This window comes from Lissotriton vulgaris, chromosome 6, assembly GCF_964263255.1.
Source record: "Lissotriton vulgaris chromosome 6, aLisVul1.2, whole genome shotgun sequence".
In the NCBI taxonomy this organism is placed as follows: Eukaryota; Metazoa; Chordata; class Amphibia; order Caudata; family Salamandridae; genus Lissotriton; species Lissotriton vulgaris.
The window spans coordinates 602,665,604-602,693,208 of NC_141694.1; the positions used below are offsets into that span (position 1 = coordinate 602,665,604).

A 27,605-nucleotide genomic window follows, 5' to 3' on the forward strand; every position below is an offset into this window, starting at 1 on the left:
CCTCGTTGGAAGAGCAACAGGAACAGTTTATCGATGCCGAGACAGGCAGGCTTTCTCTTTATAAGTGGAAAATCGCCCCGGAACAGCCAATGGAGTCCAATAAAGTTCCACTGAAGAAGAAAAAAGATTCTACTTCAACACCTGTGCTTGTGGAACCTATATCTCCTCGTGGCCATGATGTCTCACCCACTTATTCAGATGTGGACACTGGGGAAGGTGATAATGATGAATACAGCTATCCTGTGGACACTGATCCAGATGATACAAATGAACCCTGGGCAGATGCTGCTGACCCAGGTGATCCTCACTCTACCCCAGACACAAGTGTATGCTGTAAAAACGTCGCCTACCGAGGATTCGGCAGCGTTTAATGCCCTCATTGAAATGGCTGCTAAGAATCATGACGTCCAGCTCCATGCTGACCCCATTGAAGTAGACTTTATTTTCATAGCGCTCGAAGCTGCTTCCAAGGCACTGTGACCTCGTAGCGCCCCAATCTGCTGACGAGGCTCCGTGGTATCGTAGCGCATTGTGGATAAATAATTGCACCGCTCGCTCTACTGCCATTGCCTGTACTTATAACGCTATCTAAGTGCGATTGTGCGCCATTGCCTGCTTTATCACTGTAATCGCCCGCATTTTAATTTGGTGAAATTGTCTTAGCCCGATTGTGCATACACCCATACAGTGTGCCTAGTCTGTGCCCCAGTCTCGCCCTGTTTCGCTTCCCTTGCATCCATTTTGTTGTTATTGTTGCCTCGCAGCCCGTCTCTCCTCCCGGCTACCGCCTCCCAGCTGCTCCTCCCACCCACAGATAGTAATTCACCGGCCCGCCTACCCCCGCATTGTGACTCTGCTGTCCCGCTCAGGAGAGGTCGCTCCCAAGACTCCATAGCGCTCGAAGCTGCTTCCAAGGCACTGTGACATCGTAGCGCATTGTGAATAAATATTGCACCGCTCGCTCTACTGCCATTGCCTGTACTTATAACGCTATCTAAGTGCGATTGTGCACCATTGCCTGCTTTATCACTGTAATCGCCCGCATTTTTCTGCCTGCTTTATTTAATTTGGTGAAATTGTCTTAGCCCGATTATGCATACACCCATACAGTGTGCCTAGTCTGTGCCCCAGTCTCGCTTCCCTTGCATCCATTTTGTTGTTATTGTTGCTTCGCAGCCCATCTCTCCTCCCCGCTACCGCCTCCCAGCTGCTCCTCCCACGCCCCACCCCCCTCCACCATCCACATATGACACATGCCTCCACGCGCAGCGTACACGCGTAGCGGTCGCACCCCAGTCACGCCGAAGGTGCGCCAAAGGTAAGCCCGTCTACGCCCGTCCACGCCTGGACCGCGCCCAGCGCCAGACCCCATGGTCCTCGCAAAACACACTCATCCCGCATAACGTATGACGCTGCCACCCTCCTAGCCCTTAACCCCGGACGTACACCACAATGTTGCGTAGCTGCCCCAGGACACACCCACGGACCCTTCGCCTGCCACTTCTGCAAATTTACCAGCATCAAGACCCATACCACATCCACTAACCCCAAACACAGCTCCGACTCTAACCACCTGAAGTGCATCCTGCTGAACACCCGCTCTGTCCACAGACACGCCACCGAACTCTGGGATCTACTCGACACTACATCACCGGACGTCGCCTTCCTTACAGAAACATGGATGAACGCGTCATCAACGCCCGACATCGCCATAGCCGTCCCGGACAATTACAAGATTATCCGCAAAGACCGCACCGTCCAAACAGGAGGAGGCATCGCCATCGTCCATAAGAACACCATCAAAATCACGACCAGCTCCGACGATCACCTTACAACCGCCGAACACCTCCACTTCCAGGTCCACACCGACCCTAGAACCACACTCAGAGGCACCCTCATCTACAGGCCTCCAGGAACCCGTAAACAATTTAGCGAAGACATCACTGACTTCATCAGTCCACATGCCCTCGCCTCCGAGAACTACATTCTATTAGGAGACCTCAACTTCCACCTGGACAAGAAAAACGACAGCAACACCACCACCCTTCTTGACAACCTGGCCAATCTTGGCCTCAAACAACTTGTTGACACCCCCACCCATGTTGCCGGACATACGCTCGACCCTATCTTCACCTCCAGCAAACACATCTCCTTCGATCGCACCACAGCTCTCCACTGGACGGACCACAGTTGTGTTCACTTTAGCTACAAAACCACCTCGACCCACAACGCCCGACAACCTATCCCCCGTAGAAAATGGAACAAAATCACCACCGAACAACTCCTCACATCGCTCAACCAAAACCCACCCACCTTCTCATCGAACCCAAACCAAGCTGCCATCAAATTCAAACAATGGATCACTCACAGCGCTGACGAATTAGCACCCTTGAAAAACCATCACACCAAACAAGACAGCAAAAAAGCCCCCTGGTTCAACGATGACCTTAAGAAAATCAAAAAGCTATGCCGCACTCTCGAGAAAACATGGAGAAAAAACCCAACCACCGACAACATGACCACCTTCAAAGCAGCCACCCGCACACAACACCAGCTGATCCGATCCACCAAGAAATCAGCACTCAAGAATCGACTCGACAATAACGCCCATAACAGCAAGGAACTATTCAACATCGTCAAAGAATTCACCAACCCCACCGCAGCCTCAAACGACATCACTCCATCCCAAGACCTCTGCAATTCATTATCCTCCTTCTACAACAAAATCGCCGACATACACAACAGTTTTGAGAACACTCCCAATGAACCGTCCACTCCACCCACCTCCGAACCTAAACCGACCTCTAACAACCTTAGCGCCTGGAACCCTATCAACACGGAAGACCCCATCCGCCTAATGAACTCCATCCATTCAGGCTCACCAACCGACCCCTGTCCCCACCACATCTTCAACAAAGCAGACTCCTCGCACCCCATTTCCGCGATATCAACAACTGCTCCTTCAACTCCGCTACCTTCCCAGAAAGCTGGAAACACGCCGAACTCAGCACCCTCCTGAAGAAACCCACAGCAGACCCTTCTGAACTCAAGAACTACTGCTCCATCTCCCTCCTCCCATTTCCCGCCAAAGTCATTGAGGAAGCCGTCAATAGCCTACTTGCCGCCTTCCTTGAATCCAACAACTCCCTCGACACTTCACAGTCCGGATTTCGAGCCAAACACAGCACCAAAACCGCCCTCATCGCAGCGACAGACGACATCCGAACGCTACTGGACAACGGAGAAACAGTTGCCCTCATCCTACTCGACCTCTCCGCCGCCTTCGACACTGTCTGTCATAGCACCCTCATACAACGCCCCAGCAACATCTGCATACAAGGAAAAGCCTTAGACTGGATCATCTCGTTCCTCGCCGGAAGAACCCAGAGAGTCCGACTCCCCCCCATTCAAATCAGAAAGTACCGAAGTCATCTGCGGAGTACCGCAAGGATCATCACTTAGTCCCACCCTCTTCAACGTATACATGAGCCCCCTCGCATCCATCGCGCGCCAACACAACCTCAACATCATCTCCTACGCTGACGACACACAACTGATCCTTTCCCTCACCAAAGACCCTAAAACTGCCAAAACCAATCTTCACGAAGGAATGAAGGAAGTTGCCGAATTGATGAAAAACAGCCGCCTCAAACTTAACTCAGACAAAACGGAAGTCCTCATCCTAGGATCATCCCCCTCTGCCTGGGACGACTCATGGTGGCCATTGGCCCTGGGCACAGCACCCATACCCACAGACAACTCACATAACCTAGGTTTCATCCTAGACTCCTCCCTCTCGATGACCAGACAAGTCAACGCCGTCTCATCCTCCTGTTTCAACGTACTTCGCATGCTCAAAAGAATCTTCTGTTGGATACCCACCGAAACAAGAAAGACTGTCACCCACGCACTGGTCACCAGCCGACTGGACTATGGAAACACCCTCTACGCCGGAACCACAGCCAAACTACAGAAAATCTCCAACGCATTCAAAATGCATCAGCCAGACTCATATTGGACATCCCTCGCCAAGCTCACATTACCGCTCACCTGAAGGACCTCCACTGGCTTCCCGTTAACAAGAGAATAACATTCCGCCTCCTCACCCACGCTCACAAGGCTCTCTACAAACTAGGGCCAGAATGCCTCAACACACGACCGTCCTTCTACACACCCACCCGCCAACTAAGATCCTCCAATCAAGCCCTCGCCGCAGTTCCGCGCATCCACAGATCCACCATGGGAGGAAGATCCTTTTCCTACCTGGCGGCCAAGACCTGGAATTCTCTCCCCTCTCACCTCCGCCTCACACAGAACCACATTTCCTTCAGAAAGGAACTCAAAACCTGGTTATTCGATAAATAATGCACCCCTCCCCCAAGCGCCTTGAGACCCTCTGGGTGAGTAGTGCGCTATACAAATTCCAGAACTTGAACTTGCCTATGCTGAAGGGTGTCTTGAAGCATGCTGGGGAAATCTTTAAGGAGCCTACAAGAGCCAGGGTGATAAACCCCAGAATTGAAAAGAAGTACAAATTGGCACCTGGAGACCCTACTTACATTAAGGGACAGTTGCCATTGGACTCTCTGGTTGTTTCTAATGCCCGGAAGAGGGCTAATTCACAAACAACGGGTGATGCTCCTCCCCCAGATAAGGAATCTAAGGTGTTTGAGGCATCAGGGAAAAGGGTGGCAGCTCAAGCGGCCAATATCTTGCGCATTTCAAACACTCAGGCACTTCTAGCCAGGTATGACAGGGCCCATTACGACACACTTGAGACTCTGTTACAGCACCTGCCAGATGAATACTAAGAGGCAGCTGAGATGCTCATCCAAGAAGGGAAGCTCATATCAAATGCTTCTATTAAATGTGCACTGGACGCAGCAGACACCGCGGCCAGAGCTGTTAACACTAGTGTCATGCTGAGACGACAAGCCTGGCTCCGAATCTCCGGGTTCAAGCCAGAGATACAGACCACCATTTAAAATCAAACAGTAAACCCTGACCATCTTTTTGGACCAGAGGTGGACACCACCTTGGAAAAAATCAAGAAAGACACAGACTGCAAAGTCCATGGGGGCTGTACATTCACAGCAGTTCAGGAGTGGTTCTTTTCGTCGCTCAAGCAATAGAGGTGTTTCCAGAGGCCAGCTTTCCCAAAACACACAGTGCTATAAGGGCGGCACGCAGACCACATACACCAAACAAAGTAGAGGTGGATATCGTGGAAACAGCGCCAAAGGCAGAGGTCGTGGAAACAACAACTCCAGATCCTCCGCCACTTACAAACAGTGACGCCTTGTCACTGCCCCCCGACCACACAACACCTGTCAGGGGGAGACTTCAACAGTTCCTGCCAGTCTGGAAGTCCATCACCACAGACAGGTGGGTCACACAGCTTATCACTTACGGTTATTGTCTGGAGTTAACATCCACTCCACCCAACATACCCCCAAGACATCGTCCTATGTCCACCGAGCATTTGCACTTATTGCAGGAGGTACTAGTCATGCTGCAAAAAAGGGCAATCGAGCAGTTCATAGGCATCATGGCCTCCTGCATCTCCATAGTCCCGCACGCGAGACTACATATGCGTCCGCTTCAGGAGTGCTTAGCACGTCAGTGGACTCAGGCTCACGGACAGTTGAAAGACCTAGTGTTGGTAACCGGTTGTGCATACAACTCTCTGCATTGGTGGAATCCACAAAACCTTTGCGAGGGACGACCGTTCCAGGAGCCTGTGCCACAGATCATTCTGACGACGGACGCTTCTCTCCAGGGTTGGGGAATTCATGTACTCCACTCCACAGTGCAGGGACTATGGACGCCACAGCAAAGGAAGATGCACATCAATGTTCTAGAACTGATGGCTATCTTCATGGGAATGAAAGCATTTAAGGTACATCTGTGCAACAAGGTCGTGTTGATCCGGACGGACAACATGGCGGCCATGTACTACATCCAAAAGCAGGGAGGTACTCACTCTCCACAGTTGTCTCATCTGGCTCAGAGCATGTGGAAGTGGGCCATTCAAAGGAATATCTTCCTCATGGCGGAACACCTCCCGGGCAAGGACAATCAGATGACGGACCTGCTCAGCAGGTACAGCCACCAAATACACGAGTGGGAGATACATCCATCAGTACTCCACCCGTACTTCCTAAGGTGGGGTCATCCAGAGATAGACCTGTTCGCCACAAGGGAAAACACCAAATGCCGAAGCCGAACCAAATGCCGAAGCTTTGCCGCCAGGTTTCCACACCCACAGTCGCAGGGCAATGCGATATGGATGAACTGGTCAGGCAAATTTGCGTACGCTTTTCCCCCAGCACCTCTAATACCGCTGGTGGCACGCAAGCTGAAGCAGCACTTGATGACTCTCATCCTGGTTGCTCTGACGTGGGCACGCCAACCATGGTACACCACGTTTCTGGAACTGTCCGTGGTACCGCATCAAAAGCTGCACCGCACACCCAGGCTTTTGACGCAGAGCCATGGAGACATTCAGCATCCAGATCCGCAACAGCTCAACCTGGCGATCTGGCTCCTGAGGTCTTAGAGTTTGGCTATCTCAACTTACCTCCTGACTGTATGGACATAATCAAGGAAGCAAGGAAGCCCACCACCAGAGCATGCTATGCGGCGAAATGGAAGCGGTTTGTCATTTATTGTGCAGACCACAACATTAACCTGCTGGATGCATCTATTCAGAACATCATTTGTTATCTCTTACATCTGTACAAATGTAATCTGGCCTATGCTTCCATTGGTATACATCTATCCGCAATGGCTGCTTATCTCCAAAACAGACAGCACCTCTCCCTTTTCAGAGTGCCTGCCATTAAAGCCTTTCTGGAAGGACTCAAAGGAGTCATTCCTCCGCGGACCCCACCAGCTCCCGAATGGAACCTAAATGTGGTCCTCACCAGGCTGATGGGTCCCCCTTTCGAGCCACTGCATTCATGCGAGATTCAGTTCTTAACATGGAAAGTGGCTTTCCTGATAGCGATTACGTCGCTACGACGCGTTAGTGAACTCCAAGCACGAACTATCCAAGAGCTATTTATTCAGATTCATTCCAACAGGGTGGTGCTTCGCACTAACCCTAAGTTCCTTCCTAAGGTAGTTTCTCAGTTCCATATCAACCAGACTATAGAACTACCTGTGTTCTTCCAAAATCCAGTCAGTCGCCGAGAGGATGCTCCACACGCTTGACGTCAAGAGGGCCTTAATGTATTACATTGATAGGACCAAAGATTTTCGGAAGACAAAACAACTATTTGTTGCCTTTTCGCCACAACACAAGGGCAACCCCATTTCCAAGGCTGGTATAGCCAGGTGGATCGTTAAGTGTATTCAGATCTGCTATCAGAAAGCCAAGCGCACTCTAACCATTCCACCGCGGGCCCACTCCACCCGGAAGTTGGGGGCCTCCATGGCTTTCCTTGGGAAGACATATGTAGAACAGCCACATGGTCTACCACACACACATTTACAAAACACTACTGTGTTGATGTGCACTCCAAACAGCAGGCAGCTGTAGGGCATGCTGTTCTAAAAACACTTTTCTAAACTGCTGCCGCTGGCACAGGCGACCGCCGTTAATGGAGGGACTGCTATGTATTCTATGCACAGATATGAATTCAGCAGCCCACATGCCTCGAACCGAATATGCTTCTTACCAGTATGCATCTGTTCTTGGCATGTAGGGCTGCTGACATTCATATCGCCCACCCTCCTCCCCGGCGCCTGTAGCGGCTGCAGCGTTCACACATACTTCTAGCATGGTCATCATTCACTGAGTTTCACTCCATCTTTGCCACAATGGCTAAAAACAATCTGAGGATGGAGTCGATGCCCATGCGCACTGTAGTCCAGGGGAGGAGCCACCTATCTCGTGATACTTCGAAGACTCTTCCAGGACAACAATGTGCAATCCGGACCCAACACTAGGCGCCGATCTATGCACAGATATGAATGTCAGCAGCCCTACATGCCAAGAACAGATGCATACTGGTAAGTAGCATATTCGTTATTTATTTTGAGAGTTTTATATAGCGCGAACAAGATCTTTGCAGATATCAGAGCGCTTTACAACAAGGGGTAGGAGAAACAAGAGAGCAAATAACAAGCTTTTGAGCGAAGGATAGTTGAAGGTAGTAAATGAGTAGCAAAATAGGGTAGATACAAGAGGAAGCATAAACAATCAGTTAAACCAATAATACAAATAGACAGTCTGAAAAACGAATATTACAAATAGTGAGGAGTCTCAAATAGATCCAAAGTAAGGTACAAGTTCACGTGAATTTAGCCATGAAAGTATCTTTCACTTCTTTCCTAAAGAATGTAGTGGAGGTGATAAGTCTGGTTTCTGGAGGGAGTGAGTTCCAGATCCTGGGTGCCATTCCTGAGAAGGAACGCTTATGTTTTTTCCTTCCGGAATCTACGAGGTTTCAGAAGAAGATTCTTTGTACTTCTAGTGGTTCTTGAGGCACCAGACTGGAGACACTCGCGATATATACGTCTGCACAAAGAGGATGCAGGCAGCATAGGGAAGTTCACTGTTGGCAAACCGAAGGTGGGTATAGTCTTTGATGGATCCGAGGACCACACTGGCACCGTTGGCCCTCTTCAACTCTGGTTAGGGGACACAGGCGTAGTGGTGCTTTCCAGTGTCTAGTTTTTGTTGGTCCGGAATACTCGCAGCCCTTCTGAGGTGCCTGCAGGAAGAGGTCTTGGGTGAAGGTTGGAAGTCCTCCCACAGGATGAGTCTCCTTTAGCACAATTGTCGGGGACAGCAGGCAGGCTGGCAGAATTGGCGCCAAATCAGTAGCTGGTCCTCTGTTCTTGCTTTTGCAGCTTTTCAGTGTCCTCTTCCTTTCAGGTCGGCAGGATCTGATTTCCTGGTGCCAGGGGCTCCCCTAAATACTTGATTTAGGGGGGTTAGTAGAGTGTAGGGTAGTAGCCAATTGGCCACCCCTGGGGTCACTCTGCCCCCTTTTTGACCACTTCCTGTGGGCATGACCCTGTTACAGAGTTACTAATTCTGCCCTCCCCAAAATGGCAGACTTATTTAGTGTCCACTTCAGGTGGCCAACCTAAGGGTTGGAACTAACCCGACGGTTAACAAGCCTCTTTGAATGCTAATTTTCCAGTCTGTCCAGACTCCAAACAGGCCTTGGTCAGGTATGGCGAAGGGTATGACTGATTCGTATACCCAAAGGATGTGGTCTCTTTGAAGCTCCCTGCCTTGGAATGCTAATTTACAGGTCATCCTTCTGGAGGGGATGTAAAGCACCTTCTGCCGGACCAGACTTTGTTCCTGACCTCTTGAGACCATGGGCCCTCACCTCTGGAGGACAGAAAGTCATCTGTGGTGGGAGGCTGGCCAGAACCAGTCAGTTAGCACACTAGTAGTTGGTATGTTTTCAGGGGGGCACCTCTAAGATGCCCTCTGGGTGCATGTATAATTAAATCCATCACCAGTATCAGTGTGGGTTTATTAATGCAAGATGCTTGATACCAAACATGTTTGCTTTCGGTGAAGCCAAGATGTAGCGGGGAGCTTGTTTTTGCCAGTGTCCTTTCCTGGTCACTTGCACTGACAGTAATTGAACTGGCCAGCACAGGGGCATATCTGCTCATGTAGATATATATACACATGTATTATAGTGCACTCTTCCTTAGGGCTGTAAGGTTTGTTTGCACCAAGACATGCAGCCTGCAATGGCATGTTGTATGAGTTAGGGGAGGGGTCCCTTAGGGTGGCACAATACATGCTGCAGCATACCTGGCATACCATTTATTAGGGACTTAGAGTTGCCAAGGTTTTGCCAAGTGTACAATTGTACAGTTTTTGGGAAAGAGATCTGATACTGGAGACCTGGATTGCAGGAACCCAGTACATTTTCTGTCAACATTGCATCTAATACCAGGTAAAAAGTGTGGGTGATCATGTCAAAAGGGGGCACTTACCTACACTTGGGACTTATTGACAGCTGCACCAGGGCAGTAGTGTTCTACGGTCATGTGTCCTACGGTATTGTGTAGATTATAGGCTGTGTCTATTGCGCATGTAAAGCTAGCTATTGGCTAATAGTAATAAATGTGTGCAACAATTGTTGCTGTGTTCACCATGGTAGAAACTGCATAAACTGTTATTTTTATATTTTTTAACACTATATAAGCTCCTGCTACTACCCTAATTGCCCATATTTCAATGACCTATTCTGGGTACAATGTTCTTACTGATTAAGGACTTGTCCTGTTGGCTTAGTGAGCTGGCATTGACTATATTAATATTTTATCATTTGGTTATAAATTACGGAAAATGTATCATCAAAGTGTTTCTATTTCATTTTAAATCTAACAAAATAATGTGTGTGGCTGTGTGAGATCATACCTCATAATGAAGGTATTTTGCTTTTTTTATAGACAGCAGACCTCTCTTTTGTTGGAGATAGCGACAAATGGTTTTGTCTTTGCATTTAAAGAGGGAGTTATTAAGGGTATTTAAGAAAGATGGTTGCAAGTGGCGTGTGGGATAAATGCTGGAAAAAATCTAGTATGTTGGCAATTCTGTAAGTTTATTGTTGTGGTTCTGTAGATGCCTTGAAACGCAGGACCCTACCTGCCTGGATTCGGGAGGGCTTGGAAAAGATGGAGCGGGAAAAGCAGAAAAAATTAGAGAAACAAAGAATGGAACAGCAGCGCTCTCAGATGTCTAAAAAGCAAAAGAATCACCTCGATGACGCAGAAGTTGGGGACGGGCCACATGTTCCTCAGAAAAGCAAATTTGTAAGTACATTTCAAATGCATATTCCATTGTGTTAAGTACGTTTCATATGTTCTGAGTGGAAACTTCCTATGCCGCAACATGCGTTTTTTAGTTCTTTAAAGTCACCTTATGCACACTTGGAGATACTCCTCTGGTTTACATGTACTTGGACTATGTAGAGCTTAGTATGACAAGTGAATATTAAGAATAGGTGACTGCGCTGTCTATAAACTCCACCATTATTGCTTTTAATGGATACAATGTTTTTTATGCAGTTTCATCTTCTTGTCATTGTTTCATTGATATACCCCAAATGCAATTGAGGGTCTCATTTACGTATTCTAGTTCTACTCTAATTTTGAATACTGCAAGTGTAGTCAACGAAGTAACAATCTCATTGGCTGGTTATCGCCCATGTCATTAAATGCAGTTGAGATTCTTGATCTTCCCACCCCAAAAGCCAAGCCATATTTCCCAAGCCGTGTTTGAGTTGTGGTTATCATATTGTATGTGCTGTTTTTCTTTTCAGGATAGTGATGAAGAAGGCGAAGAAGAAGACGAAGTGGAAGAAGACGAAAATGCAGAGCAACCTGTAAGTAGTGGCAAAGTAAGCCGGAGTCCTACTCCACCCCCTCAGGAGGACCCGAGTGAACCTGAACAAACAGAAGAAGAAAAGGAATATCAGCTGGTATGGTGTCCTTTTTTTACCATCATTGAAGTGGTTTATGTGATGCCAATCGTTTTTGTTGTACAATGCCTACAAACCTGGCTTGACTGTTACTGATATCCTTTCTGCATGGTTCATGAAAATGATTTTGGAAGTTTATTCAAGCTGCAGTCTTTGTTCAGAATTTATGAGAAAGTAGACTTATTTAGCCATACTCCTATGACTTTCTAAAGTAGAAATGCAAATGAGTTGTTGCTGATATTGAGGTCAAACAAAGACTCCAATGTGCGGTTCCTTTTTGTCTTCGGTTGGGTGAAGATAATTGTAAGAAGTTGGATTACTTGTAGTCGGTGACTGCCCACCTCAAGGAGTAAGCACAATTCTTTTTAATGTGAACCCATAAAGCCACTGAACTTTTAGCTCAACCCCCTTGTAGCTATAGCACAGAGCAGAAAGGTTTAACTTGAGGCAATGCGTAAAGTGTTTATGCAGTGTCAAACTGTAATGAAGTCAGAATGCAAAACAGTAAAAATCCCAAACCGAATACGTTTGTTACTGTATTTTGTTTGTGAGGGGTAATATACTCTTGCATAATTCAATTTGTTTGACTTCGAGGAGCCTTCCAGGATTGAGATTGTTTGAAGCTGGATCAGCAATCTGTGGTAAGGACAAAGTACCAATTTGGAGAAAAGGACAATAGAGCATCTTCTCGTTTAGAGGAAATATTGCGTCCTTAATGTATCTAGCCACTGGATGGTGGTACAGATTTTAGTTGTTTCACTTACAAGTGGCTAGGAGCTAAGTACTCTATTCTTCAAGCCTAATGATTTTTAGGTCTCACCTACCGTTGCAGCGAGCATGTGCTGCTCCCTCTGCGAGGCCTCTTGTAAACAAGTCAATTTCAGAAGTGGAGTCTAGGCTCAGCCCCTTTTTTCTATTGGCTTTCGTCATCGTGCATGCTAAACCCTGGCTTTCCATTGTCAGTGAGACTTTTTAGTCCCTCCTTGTTGCTACCCTGTCTCCTTTTGATCCCCCCCCACCCGGACTGGATCTTTCACTCGCAATGTTATCCAGTGTCCTTTATTTACTGGGTATGCACTTTTTTTCCCACCGGTTTACGCTGTGCTATAGGAACTGGTTCTAAAGCTTGTTTTGCCTTGGAGCACCCGGTGCAGTGCTCGTGTTTTCAGACCACTAGTTTGCTTTGCTATCGTTTACCACCATCCTGAACTCCGAGGGTTGGGGACTGGCTTCTGGTAGCCCGCGTCTCTGGAGACATGCTAATAAGGCTCTTGTCGCCGCCGTGACGGGTGTAGCTGAGCCGGCGCTCTATTAATTTTGTATTTATTCTCACATTACATTAATCTTTTGGCTTAAATGAATTGTGAGAATAAATAAGAAATTAATAAATAAAGCGCCAGCTCCGCTAGGCCAGTCACGGCGGCGACGAGAGCATTGTTGGCGTCTACAGAAAAAAGTGTTCCTCTCCGCTCGGGAATCTGCACTAGCCACTACTTGGGCTGGATTACACAGATGACACCAGCAGTGGTGCATCTTTTAATCATTCTGAAAAATAAAATGACATTTTGGAAAACAGCAAAAAAACGGGATATGGGTAGCAGTGCTCTCAAATGTTTCACTTGCTCCCAGCTGCTGGTGTCTTGCTGCTGCCAGTCCACTTAACCTCCCAGTGCCTTCCCCGCAGCACCACCTCCCGCCCCTCACAGGCTATTTCCAGTCTCGCCATTGTTCTGCAATCACCCCACCTCCCTCCCCTCGCAGCTTGTACGGCGCTGTTCCCAGCTGCTCTTTTTCTTTGGGTTTAACTTGAAAATTGTCCACCATTTCCTTTTTACTGATGTGTTATGCAACATTGTAAATAGTTGAGGTGATGTTTAGAAAGGCTAATATTTACTTTTTAAATCGCAAGACAAGCTTTCTGAGAGTTTGCACAATGAGCACGTTTACGCTGCTTCCCTTTGTATTTACAATTCAGTGAGGACAAGGCACGATCAATGAGCACATTGCCCTCCATCAGATCTGGAGCCTGGGAGTTTAGGAATAGAAGACTCGCCTGATAACACTGATAAAACTGGCAGCTCCAGATATTAATAATAGTGTGTTTTTAACGCAAATGCTTTTTGAAACTGTAATGTCTTTGTTTTATGTTGATTGTGGTAGACAGGATGAAAATGAATCCAGTAATTTCGGCTTTTGAACAAATACTGATTTGGAAAACATGTTTCTACTAAAACCAAAAGTATATTGTGTTTGAAATGTGATATCAAGCTTTCATCTCGCAACTTGAGTTGGACTAATTTGAAAATAAATTATTTCCCAATATGACCCCCGTATAGCACTCGACCACTCTAACAAAACAAGAATTCGCAGTGCAATAGGTCTCGCATTTATACGAGTTTGAGCTATTGAAATTGCAATTCATAATGCCTTTTATTTTTGTTTTCTTATTTAAAACCTAAATACAAGGCATAGTCATTTACAATGCCAATAGCTTAAAGTTACTTAAATGCGAGACCTATTGCATTGCAAATGCTTGTTTTTTAGTGACATCTTCGTTTTGGATCTACTGAAGGACAACACAGAACTGGATCTGTGTTTACTGGATCCACAGGTTCACCAGCGCTTGATGGACAGAGCAGTAGCTAAATCTCCTCCCAAACTTGTTGACAGTGATGTATGTGGTTGGTCCTCAAGGCATTTTGGCTTCTGTTGAAAGGCAAACAAGAGGTTCTAAATGAAAATTCCACAGCAGTGTTCTACATCAACACAAAGGGTGGAGCAGGTTGGAAATCTCTTCATAATGAGGGTATAGGCTCGTAGCTGTGAGCCTTTGAAAAAGGAATTGGTCTGTAAAGTAGCACTTCTGGTAGGAAGCTTGAGTATTATGGTGGCGCATACTGTCTGACAAGCAGTGAAGAGTCACCAAGTGTACCTTGTTCCAGAGATAATGCTGATTATCTTCCTGGTGGGAGTAGTCTAGACTCCTTTCAATCAAAACAAAGTCTAAGAGAAACTTTCTAGAATTCTACACAAGCAACGCCATGAGTGATGCACTGATTCTCCCTTCGATGATCAGCCTCTTCAAAGCATTCCTACAGTCCCGCTAATGCAAAAGATTAAATGGAGATTGTGTTATCGTAAAGCACAGGTGATTCTGAATGCTCTGTATTAGTCCTGAAGTATGTACAGTCGTGGGCTTCTAGACCTGTGTTGTGCCCATCTGTGCCACTGCTTCTGAAGAAAAACCTTCTGTCACAACAAAACAGAGTGATTCTTCACAAGTCTTATCGCCCTCGTTTTTGTGCCTGCAACTTGAGAGGTTAACTGTGTCCCAACGTTTGAGCTGTTACACTATAGTTAGATGGCCTTTCTCTCTCTGTTGAAACCTTTTTTCTTGCTCTTTGTTATGTTAGCCTGAAGACTGCTCTCCATGCCACTGGAATCAAGCTATCCTGGCTGATGAGGGCTGAAAGCCCGAAACCGTCCTAGGATGCTTGTTTCCAGTCTAGGGAGGACCTGGCTTGGCAGTTCGGGCTGGACTGTTCCCATGGGGCACAGGGTCAAGACTGATTTGCACATGGCTGGGTTCAAACTGGAATGGCATGGTGAGCAAAAAAACAATGGCTTTAGGCCTAGATCTCTGTACTGGGGTGAATGTATGACATTGTTCTGCATTCTGTCCATCAACTGTTGTTTTTGCAGCCTGAAGAGTAAGTCAGCTTCTCCTCCATTCACATTTTTATGTAAAGACTACTTAGATTTGAAGCTTAAGCCATTCTTCCTTCCTTCCTCAAATGGCAGAATTCCAATGGTCATAAGTAATTTCTGTGGCAGTTTTTTATCCTCTTCATAATAGTTGACTCTTCCATTTTCTGCCCTAATCCTCTGTAGAACTCAGAAAAAAACATGCATTTACAAAGAAAGAAGGTCACGCCTTTGAGACCTATTGACTTTGCTGATGGGTTTTAGCCATGTGTCACACCGTCCCTGATACTGTGCAGCATGGCTTAAGAATTAAAAAACAAAAATATAATGCTGACAGCGGTCTCATTTTGTAGACCTGCATACTATGCATGCATGCGCCAAAAAGAGTGTTTGAATCACTGATCCAAGTTTGACTGGTATTGAACAAGAAAAAGCCAGACAGGGGCACAAAAGTAAAACCAGTACACAAATAGGGCAGAAAAATGGGGCAGAGATGCAAGAATGGGGGTGTTAAAATACAGGGGACGGAAACGGTGGAACACAGAAGCACATGGAGAAACAGAGCAACACTGAGAAGGGTGGAGTACAAAAGGATATGGCGAGACCGCAACATGTGGGATGGGGGAGCATAAAAGCACAGGGCGAGACAAAGCAACATGGAGACGTAGGAAGCCACACAATAGCAAAAGCAGGATGGGAGGTGCAGAGAAGCAGACGGAGAGGCAGAGCATTTGATGTGTATGGAGAGTGGAGCGCAGGTGATCTGTTTATTGGTCGATAATGAGTGGGTGGTTAGGATTTGACTTCAATGGGCGACGAGTTATGAGGCTTTACAGCACTGACAATACAGTCACAGCTGCCGTTTTTCACATGTCCATGCGTGATATGCTGGTGCAGTCCAGGCTTTTTTTCTTTGAATTCTGTGACTATTAGTCCTGTTTTATAATGGAATATACAAGACTACCAGAATTCAAAGAAAAAAACTGCACTGGAGCAGCACATCATGCATTGACCTGGGAAAGGTGACATGATTACACTTCGCAAGTTGGCATCCCCAGAAAGGGTCCCTAGGGAATGCATTTTCGATCGCATGGTGCAACGTCTTTGCGTACGCCTTTCCACCGTTTACAATGATTCCCAGGGTCCTCAGAAAGCTGAAGGCGGAGCCTTGTACTCTCATTCTGGTAGCCTCAACTTGGCCACTCCAACATTGGTTCACGGAACTCCACCATCTATCTCTGGAACCGCCGATGCGTCTCCAGAAGTTCCCATCTCTCGTCACAATGTGCAACCAGCAAGTCCAACATCTGAATCTGGCCTCACTCAAATTAGCCGCTTGGCTCCTGAGTTCAGAGAATTTCAAAGCTTGACTATCCCTACCAGAATGTAGAGCAATCTTGGCTCGGGCTGATAGCAAAAAACAAAACATACTCTTTGAAATGGAAGAGATTCTGCGTCTGGTGTAGAGGTCAAGGTATACATCCTTTCTCTTCTTCTCCGGAACAAATATTGCCTTATCTTCTCCATCTGGCGAACTCAGTCCTGGCTCATGCGTCCATCAGGGTCCATTTGGCGGCGATATCCCGTTACAGAAGATCTCCTACTGGCCCTTCTCTTTGGTCTAACAGATTGGTCAAACAGTTTTTAAAAGGACTCTACAGGACCTTTCTCCCTGTGAGAATTTTGCCTCCTACCTGGCACCTGAACACAGCCATTAACCAGCTTATGAAGCACCCCTTTTAACCGGTACACAGGGCTGACCTGAAATACCTCTCTTGGAAGACAGCCCTCCTACTTGCTCTCACCTCCGCAAGACGGGTGATTGAGCTTCAAGCTTTATCAATACAAGAGCCTTTCCTGCAATTCAAGCAGGATAGAATAATCTTGCGGATAAACCCAAAGTTTATTCCAAAAGTCCCGTCGGACTTCCATCTCAACGAGCCGGTGGTCTTACGCTCTTTCTTCCCGAATCCAACGACGGCAGCGGAAAGGTCGTTGCACTCTCTAGATCTTAAGCGCTGCCTTAAATTCTATATTGAAAAGACAAAAACCTTCAGGAAGTCTCATCAGCCATTTGTGGCTTACAGTAGACCAAGAAGAGGTCTTCCACTCACCAAGCAAAGTATATCCCCCTGGATTTTTGCAGCTATTTCGTTTTGTCATGAGCAGGCAGGGCAGCCCCTGCAATCTTAAGGTGCGAGCCCACTCTACCAGGGTAATATCTACATCCATGACGCTGTTTGCAGGAGTGCCGTGCATAGACATTTGTAGAGCGGCAACATGGAAGTCACCACATACCTTCACTAGACATTACTGCCTGGACACAGAACTCATGAAGGATGCTGCGGTGGGACAAGCAGTACTTTGTCATCTGTTTCAGTAGAGGTGAGCCTTCTCTTCATCCCTCCATCCTTCTCATGTATGCACACTTCTCTATCGTGTAATTTGGTGGTATCTCTTGCTTGCAAATGCATGTTTCTATTAGTTGTTTGATATGTTATCTAATGACTTGCATATTCTATACCATCCGAAAATTGCTTTGTTCATTGCTTGCTACTCTGATTCAGGCATATGAATCTATGAAAGACACCCCTAATACTGGATAAGAAATGCGTTACTTACCTGTAACTGCAGTTATCCAGTATTGGTGTCTTTCATAGATTCACATGCAACCCTCCCGCCTCCCCTGGAAGGGCTCACCTACTTCTCTCAGTAATATGCCTACTTAGCTTTGTGCGTACGAAAATCTGAGGGACTGAGGCTCCTTCGAGGAGGGTTCTAGAGGGAGGTGACATGCGATGTCGACGCTGCCTTTCGTCGGCCAGGTTTTCGTCAATGGTGCTGATGTAGACAGTATTTGCTTCGTCGTCTTGGTCGTCGCCGATCCCGTCGTCGGCAAGGCCAGCGTTGACTGAGTTTTCTTGATGGCTATCGTCAACGGCAAAGTCTTACCTGCCGTCGACGATGGGACCGTAGTCGCAGACGAGGATGTCACAGAAGAAACAGGATAAGATATCCAAAAACACTGGAAACCAGTTGTGAAGAAAAATCTGAGCAGAGCTCAGAGGAGACTCCCTTAGCACAACGTGCGGTAGAAAATATGAGGGACTGAGGCTCCTTCCAGGAGGGTTCTAGAGGGAGGTGACAGCTGATTGGCTCTTTTCTACAGTTTGGTCCTTTCTACAAAAGGACAGACATAGGTTACTAATGTGAGGCCTTTAGGCCTATTTATCTATATGTCTATGGGACATTACTTTATTTATGTACGGGGGACTCCCATTCCGACATTGGGGAATGATTCAGGCATGTGAATCTATGAAAGACACCTTTACTGGATAACTGCAGTTACAGGTAAGTAACGCATTTCTTATGTCTTACTGGGACTTTTGTATTGATTTGTATACTCCCATGTATTTGCCCATTTCTTTAATAAATTACTCCCCAAAGGGTAAGCCTTGGGAAGCTGTTCCCCTTCTTGATTAGCCAGTTCCACTAGCTTGGGGTCGAATTTTAATAAAACCCTTTTTCTTCTCTAGTTTGAGAGTGCTGTATCTGCATTTCCAAGTAAGCAAATGACTCTTTAAGCCATCGGCGAGGCTCTTTGGGGTCAATGGGGGTATCCTCGAGATAGCCTAAGTGCACTATCTCCAAACATCTTTGTTAGAGGGCCAGTAATATCAGTTGTTTCTGGCAAGAATTTAGGCCTGTGTCAAAACCTTTCCTAGGGTCTCTCCCACTTTTGGCAATGAACATCACCACTTTATTATCTAAGTCCGCGGTTGAGCCCACTTTATCTGGGAGGGTTGGTTGAGGGTACTCCCATCTGAGGTGATATCTTACCTCTTTACAAATTTCCTTATAGGGCCAGAAGGAGAGGATTGGGATGGGACCCACTCGGGGGATAGAGGGTGTTGGATGTGGAGTGGGTCGAACATGCTTTCCCCAAAGGGATCCGCGATCCCCATTTTGGACCCCGAGGCCTTCCTCATCAGTTATACCCACGTTTCATGTTTCTCATTCTTCTTCGGAATCAAGCTCTGAAGAGTTGGAAAGATTGATCTCGTCCTCCAGACCATTGTCACTGTTGATGAGAATAGGTGATTCTGGGCCTTTTTCTTGCCCATCTGTTGTGCCCAATGCACAGTCTGTTTCACCGCCACAGCGTGATGTCAGTGGGTTAGGGGTTTTAGCCTTTTTGGCACCCTTAGGCAGGCTGTCTGCTGTAGCCCTCTTTCTTTTAGTTCTATCCGCCTCCATTGCTCCTTCGGGGAGTCCAGTAACTTGCCAACCTTTTTGAATAGGACCTCTAGTTTCCTGTTAATGGTATCATCCTATAAACCCTATAAACTTATCTAGGGCCTTGTTAATGAGACCTTCCAATTTGTCCTCCATAGAGCTTGTTGAGGGTTCAACAGACATAGTAATGAATGTAGAGAGAAAAATAAGGCTCTGATAATGAGAAGCAGTTGTCCTAATAGTCGGGTTTCAACTGTCAAACTCAATTAAGTTGCCCAATGTAATAAAATGGCCGCCTGGAGTCGCTAAGTGCTTTTCCTTGGGCTACTTGTGTTAGTGTCCCTTTTTATTTTTATGGTCCCTGTGACCTTTGGTACTTTACTTGCACTCACTGGCTCTTAATTACCGTTTTTTTTAACTTTATTAAGCAGATGCTGCAAACACTTCTGTAGAGGGTGAACCAGTACTTAGGAGGCAGATGGGTGACTCGCCGCATCGTTAAGGAAGGGTGGGTCATCTTTTCAAGAAATAGAACTTCCTTTTAAATATATTTTCTTTCTTTATTTTTAAGCGAGTTTTCCGTGAGCCGGTCTTTCTTTATCCGGTTCACGGACATGCCTCGCTCACTTTTCCGCTGCCATGGCAACGTGCGGGCTGATTAGAGCTCCTGCCGCAGGATTGCCATGGAACCGGGGCCGCCGGCCGCGTTGGGTGTTGTCTTGTCAGCATGGGATCGGTCTTCAAAAGATGCAGATCCCTTGCAGCGGGTGTTTCCCTTGGCCTTAAAAAGCATATCGAAAACACTGTTACGTGTCAAGGTGGAAGAGGGAAGCCTCCGCTCAGACTCTGATTCTTGGGCACAATTTAAATTTTTTAAGTAGATGCGGAGGTGGGGACGGGGGGGCAAGTCTCCGCTCTGGTTTTAAAAGGCAATTAGTGTTCGAAGTTGGGAGACGGAGGCAGGAAGCCTCCGCTCCAGGTTCAGTGAACAAACGTGTTGGAAGAGACATGCTTTAGCGGTTGACATTAGCTCTTCTCTAACTTTTCCCCATACTGTGATAGCTTGGAAATTTGCTCCTGACAAGGGCAAAAGTAAAATTTCGTCCAGGGTGGGGGGAAAAGGGGTTGATGGGAAAGTGAACTTCAAGGCCCTCTGTCTGGCCCACAAAACCCTCCATAACAACGGCCCTCCCCTCCTCAAGGAATTCATCATCCCCTACAAAGCGGAAAGGGCCCTCCGGTCCAGCGGAGAGAACCTCATCACAGTCCCCAGAGTTAAAAAAGCCAGGTCCGGAGGCCGCCGCTTCTCGGTCCACACGGCCAAACACTGGAACAACCTCCCACGGAGACTGAGAACTGAACCCAATCTCCTCCAGTTCAGGAAATCACTAAAGACCCTTCTCTTCCCTCACCCATAACCCCCTCCATTGCTGAACCCCCTTGAGTTTCAGGTTCTAGCGCTGGGATGCTCTAGGGTTACTACGCGCTCTACTAAACCTTTAAATAAATAAATAAAATAAATAAATGCTCAGCAGATATTTGCATGAGCAAATCTACATATGCATATTTGCTCGTGCTAAAAGGCGGTTCACAAATATTTTCATGGGGAATTATTTCCTGACCTACTTCTGTAAATTTGAAAGCTGTAAATCTGCACTAATGCAAGGACAACCACGATGTGTCCACTTTTGCGATTTTCTTTAAGATTGGGCCTTTAATTAGGCATGGCGTCAGCCAAGACTTTTTTTAAATTAAAATTTTATCTATCTGCTGGCTTCACTATGGGTGACTGCATTCTGCTCTTTCAAAAAAAGCATATTGGCATACAAAGTAGTTTTGTTCAATGCCAGGGACTACTGTGGCAATGTGTGCTTTATGAGACCAAAAATATTTTTGACAGTGTTGGTTATAATGGTGAGGGTCCAGCAGCTCACATAACAAAAAAGTCAAAACAAGCATCGAAAAAACCCAAAAGACTGACCCCCCCCCCAATGTGAGAACTATATGTTTGAATATTTTCATGTTTCCCATAATCTTGTTGAAACTGATTACTTTGTTATTCCATGATGAATATTTTTGGGAATACTAGCATATATCAACACATTTTACTAAATGCTTCAAAGAAACAGTACCTAAGCTTTCACAATAGTTCATCAAAGATTTTTTTTCCCAATTGCATTTTTTGTGTGAACATTTTGTTTTGAAAGCAAAAAATCATCAAATTAGCTTTCAAGCTTCTTTGAATATTTGCATCTACTCAGAGAACATTCTGGGAGCATTATACATAGCCTCATTGTTAAACTTTGCAAACGAGAACCTTTTGCTTGGTTGAATTAATACATATTTAACAAATTGAAAAGCATGTATTTGAAAGAAAAATATGTGTAATTTCAGAATTCATGAGCTGATGTTTGGAGAGAAAAGGCTGAATTTCTAAATTGTATTTAGAATCAAACATTTTATTGTGCGGCCAGTTAGCATCATACACAGCCCAGCTGCCTACATCGACTCGCCGGCAGGGCGTAAGCAAGCAGTGATTAAATACAGCATTCGGACCTACAACCCGGCGGGCGGTCCTGCGTAGTAAAAACCATAGGCTTACCCCACCGGCATAGCTGGGTCCGCAATTTTCATAGAAAAGAAAACCAGCCAGAACAAAGAAAGAAAATAGAGAACACACCCCCCACCTCCCCCTAGTCGATCCCACCCATTCCCCCCACCCTCCCTCCCCACTCCGCATCAACCATCAGCCCAGGCACGTGCATCACACCCACAACTCCGATCCAAGCAGATCCGTCCCCAGAAGCTAGGGCCCTGGCACAGCACCCATCGGATCCAAGGGAATAAGCTGTAGGACTTGTAGGTACTTTGGACATGTAACTTCTCCAAACTCCCTAGACCGACGTCGCAAAAACGGAGCCCACAGGGTAGCATATTCGGACCCTCTGCCATCCATATTCAAGGAGAGACGTTCCATCGCCAAGGCATGCCACAAGCGCATCAACCAGTCACGCACATCCGGGACGTCCGGGGAGCCCCAGCGCGCCAGCAGGACCTGTCGTGCAGTCAGCAGTCCTAGTGCAATTTGTCGCCCTAGCGGCATGCGCAGAGGGAAACAAGCAGGTTGTGGGAGGCCTAGCAGTGTATGCTCGGGGAGCCTAGGCAATGTGATCTGGAACGCAGCGTCTAGTTCATCAAGAACCGTTTTCCAATATCGTCCTAACTTAGGGCAGTGCCATAACAAATGCAGGAGATTGCCCGACATACCGCACCCTCTCCAGCAAAGACTGGATTTAGCCCTGTCCCAGGATGCAACGCGCGGTGGTGTATAGTACCAGTACGTCGCAAGCTTGTAGGCCGACTCCGTACCCGCTGTGTTAGCTGTCGTGTGATGTGCGCGATAGAATACCTGCTCCCACTCTCTCTGCGAGAGTGGACGCCCCAGCTCCACCTCCCAACGCACTTGCGCCTTTGTACGTCGCCGCTGTGGGTCACGCAAGATCATGGCATATAGTTCAGATATAAGGCTCCGATCATTCTTTTTGCGTAGGAGCCATTGCTCGAAAGTTGTGAGGGAGCGCAACATCAATGCCACGTTGGTCAGTGTGTCACCCAGTGTGCCACCTGTGCATAGGCAAAACCATCTGACACATCCAGTAGGGAATGTTCAGATCGTAGCTCCGAGAAGGGGACAAGCCCCTCCAGATCAAAAAGCATACCCACCCTCTTACAATCCTTCTCTCGCCAGCGATGAAAGACCGGCGATGCAAGGCCAGGGGGGAAGGCGGGATTGTCCACAATCGGCGTCATGGGTGAGGGGAAGGTCGTCCAAACTTTACGAAGTGCCAATTGATCTCAGGCCTTGAGTGTTGGTGACGTCACTGGCAAGGAGTAGAGCCCCCATGCCCTATCTTTGCGAGGCAACCAGAGTTCCCGCCAAATGTTGCAACCCGCCACAGTCTGGTCCATGAATAACCAATGTTTACTCGATTCAGGCCTATTCCATTCGACCACGAAGCGTAGGCAGGTGGCTTGAAAATAGGCCGTGAGATGAAAGAAGCCCAAACCGCCAGCTGCTTTCGGGAGTGTGGTCGTCGCAAACGCCGCCCGTGGGCGCTTGTTGTCCCAGAAGAATCTATTCAGCAACCCCTGGAGTTTCTTCAGAGCCCTCCTCGGTGGTGTGAGGGGAGCATTTGAAAGACGTAAAGTATTCTGGGCAGAAGTCATTTTAATATCCGCTGATCTGCCAAACCACGACAGGTTGAGGCGCGACCAAGTGGAAATAGATTTGGCAGTCTACTCTATCAGTTTGGTGTAGTTCAAGGAAAGAGTCTGGGGCACGGTCGGCGCAAGGCGGATGCCCAGATGCGTGATGTCAGATTGTGTCCAGCGGAAGTCAAAATCACGCGGCAATTCAGCCACATCCTCCGGCGGAACCGAAATGTTAAGGATTTCAGATTTAGTAAAGTTAACCTTAAAGCCAGCCGCGGCCTGGAAAGCCCGAATCTCCGCAGAGGCAGAGAGGCAGCGTAAAGAGGCAGCGGGATTCTGTAGCGCCAGAATAACATCATCAGCATACAGACTTATTTTATGCTAGTCCGCTCCAAAACGAATGCCCACAATGTCGGGGTGGGATCTGACACGCTGGGCAAAGAGCTCCATATAAAACGCAAACAGGAGCGGCGAGAGAGGGCACCCATGCCGCGTCCCCCTGGTGATAGAGAATGGAGCCGATCTACAGCCATTGACCCGCACGACCGCTTTTGGAGACGCATATAGGGCCTGAATCCAACGCAAGAAATTGCCCTTTAGTCCAAAAGCCCGTAACACTCGGAAAAGGAACCCCCACTCGACCCTGTCAAAGGCCTTCTCCGCATCGATGGATAGGAGGAAGGCCTAGGTCTTTGCGCGGTGGACTCCATCCAGCAGGTGCAGCAATCTCTTAGAGTTCTCACTGCATTTGCGGGTAGGAACAAAACCCAATTGGTCGGGTTCAACCACGCCATCCAGAAGGGGGCTAAGCCGCGCCGCAAGAATGCCCGCGAAGAGCTTGGCATTGATGTTGAGGAGGGAGATTGGCCGATAGGAACTACAATCAGCGGGGTCCTTGCCAGGTTTAAGTATGACCGTTATGGCGGCATCAGACATAGAGGGCGTGACCGAGCCCGTATCCAGGAATGAATTAAAGAGGCGGGTCAGAAACGGAGCCAAAAGGTTTATAAAAAAGTGCAGAGACTCCATCGGGCCCGGGGGATTTAGCTAACTTTAGTCGGGCAATGGCGGAGATAACCTCTACGCGGATCTCCATGTTCAGGTCTTCGACAGCATTCTCTAATAAGGGGGTAAGGCCAGCCGCCTCAATGTACTGGTCACAATCTACGGGCGGTGTACCCTCCTTTGTGTACAAGGTTTGGTAAAAATGGCGAAAGGCTGCTACGATCTTAGTCAGTAGTATGCAACACAGATTGGTGGTCCCGGATGTCAGTGATGGCACGAGATTGGGCCTGGGCCTGCAAGAGATGTGCCAGCATTTTACCCCCCTTGTCCCCGCTCAAGTAGAACTTATGACGCAAGCGCAGCAACGCATATTCCGCCCTATCGAGATACAGATGTTTCAGCATGCGCCTCTTGGTTTCGAGCTCTCTCCAAACCCTGCGGGCCTCAGTACGTTTGTGGATAGCCTCCAAGCCTTGCACCTCCCTCTCCAGCTCTTCTCTCTTATCTCTTCGAAGCTTGGAGTACGTGGCTGCCAAAACAATAAAATCCCCTCTAACCACCAGCTTCAGTGCCTCCCAAATGGATGCTATCGCCGTTTCTCTGATTAGGTTCTCGGTGAAGTAATGTGTGACAGTGTCCCTAATCTTCTCCACTACAGTGTCAGCGCGAAGCATGGAGTCGCGCAACCGCCAGCCAGCTGAGGGAGGGCGCGTGCCGCATAGGGTAAACGTGACCGTCGGGGGCGCATGATCTGAGAGGGATCGGGGGCAATATCCGCGTCGTGGAGGTGGGCAACAGGGCGGAGGAAGCCTGAAAAAGTGGTCAAGGCACACGTATGTCTGGTGTGCAGCCGAGTAATATGTATAGTCGCGCTCCTGGGGGTTTTGCAGCCAACCACTGCTTCCATTCAGCTGACCAGGTCCCCGAGTTGTGCAGTCTATTCGCCGACCTATCGAGAGTTTCATCCACACAAGCGGCCGAGATCTGATGCGGAGTCCCCCCCTGTACCCTCCCCCCAACACACACACTGAACCCCCACACAACAGAACCAAACCGAAGTAGAAAAAGACAGAGTGAAGTGCGAAAGTCCGTAATACAGGCCACAAAGGCAAGGGGAATAGGTACCAGTCCACAGTCTTCCAATTCCCGATACGGACTCACTCATCCAGCAGGACATACTAGAGTACATTCAGGGGATGCCCCCCTCCGACGCCAGCAGTGTACCCTCTCGGGCCTCACGGCACCTCCGAGACATCAGCTGGAGCCGCCTCCGTAACCAGAGCCACGGAGGCTACAGCTGCGTCCCTCATGCTGAGGGATCAGGTCCTTTCTTGGGTGTAGAACGGCCCACCTTCTGCCAATCCGTCGAGCATCGTCGTCGTCTGAAGGTATCGCTACCGCCCGCTGACTCCGTCTCTGTGTGTTCAATACCAAGGAGGTCCATGGCAGCTGTGAGCGAACGCACCTGAACCAGTTTGTTTTGCCAACGGAAAATGAGTCGGAAAGGATGACCCCACATGTATGCGATGCTGCGATCTCGCAGGTATGAAGTGACCGACTTGAAGTCCCTGCGCTTCTGCAGTGTTGATGCCGCCAAATCCTGGTAGAGCACTGGCTTATGTCCACGGAACTGCAGAGGGACGACGTCACGCTCCATCTTGAGGATACGTTCCTTCAATTGAAAATCATGCACGTAGATGAGGAGGTCCGGCGGCGGTGCCTTCGTACCCTTGGTACGGCCCACACGATGCACTCTGTCCATACGAATGTCCGAGACCTCCTCGTCATGCAGGATCTGCTTAAAGAGGGCCTCGACATACTCGCGCAGATCCGCTCCCTCACCCTTCCACGGCACCGCTCTGATCCGAATATTGTTAAGGCGGGACCGGTTCTCCAAATCCTCCGCATGTGCCTGAAGGTCGAGGTTCTGCTCGGTGAGCCTGATAACGTCCTGCTGAAGCTGGTGGATGCTGCCCCCTGTCCCACGGTCGTGCTCTTCCAGGGTGGCCACCCGCTTTCCTATGTCGTCCACGTCCCTTCGGACCTCCCTCAAGTCCGCGGCCAGCTGAGTGCGCAGTCCTGCAATGTCCTCCTTGATTGCTGCAAAAAGTTCCAACATAAAGGCTTTGGTCGCAGGTTCCTCCGCCTGGCTCTGACCCGGAGACTTGTCAGCCACTGGGGACACGGGCTGCACCGCACTCTTCGGTACTCCGTCTTGTCTTTCTTCATCCTAGCCGCCGCCATGGCCGATCACGGTGGGCCCCTCCTCCGCAAAACGCTCCCGAGGCTGGTAAGGCTGCTGCACCGCCCTCACAACCGGGCCCAGGTGCTCACGTGTTCAACCAGGCCTCACACCGGCCACATGTGCCTCCCTTCACTTTGAGGCCTCTGAGCTCGGTCCCACAGGGCCGGGGGGCCGGTACTGTCAGCCCCTCGCTGGAAATGGGCACTTCGCGAAACCAAACGCCACCCGGTCAGTCAATGGGCAGGGCCAGAGCGCAGGGTGAAACAGGGTGGGATGAAGATACAGCGCGCTCCAGCCGGGACTCTCCAGCACACGCGGGGAAGGCCTCCTGGCCCACTGATGGGTAATTCAGCGCCTCCGTGCGCCTGCCTGCATAGTCGGGGGACACCCCTCGCGCACCTTAAAGGTCAAATCTAGCTCCAGCCCCCACCAGCAGGGAGAACGCGGCGTCCAAGTCCAGGAGCGCCGCTCCGAGCCGCGGCAGGCCTTTTATGGGGTGGGCCGCCTACCCTTCCCAAAACCCCCGTCACCGGCAACCACCGCTGCTGCACGCACCGGGATGCGGACCTTCTCTCCCTCCGCTCCTCCTCTCAGGGACGTCTGGGCCGGACAGGCCCAGAAGCCGCGGCCTCGCACAGTCCGCTGGGCCGCGGGCCACGCTCCTCCCGCGTCGGAAACTCCCGTCTTCGAACTTCACTGGGGCACCGCCACAGAGCGCCTTTCGGGTCCGTTCCCTG

General features: G+C 48.5%; 1 protein-coding gene across 2 annotated transcripts in view; it reads left to right on the forward strand.

Moving 5' to 3' along the window:
* The window catches only part of PNISR (PNN interacting serine and arginine rich protein), a 272,254-nt gene that overhangs the window by 136,112 nt on the left and 108,537 nt on the right, over window positions 1-27,605 (forward strand). For both annotated transcript variants that reach the window (XM_086926623.1, XM_086926624.1), the window contains exons 6-7: window positions 10,607-10,797; window positions 11,307-11,465. In XM_086926623.1, the coding sequence (XP_086782749.1) occupies window positions 10,607-10,797; window positions 11,307-11,465 (350 nt within the window). The remainder of the gene's footprint in view (window positions 1-10,606; window positions 10,798-11,306; window positions 11,466-27,605) is intronic.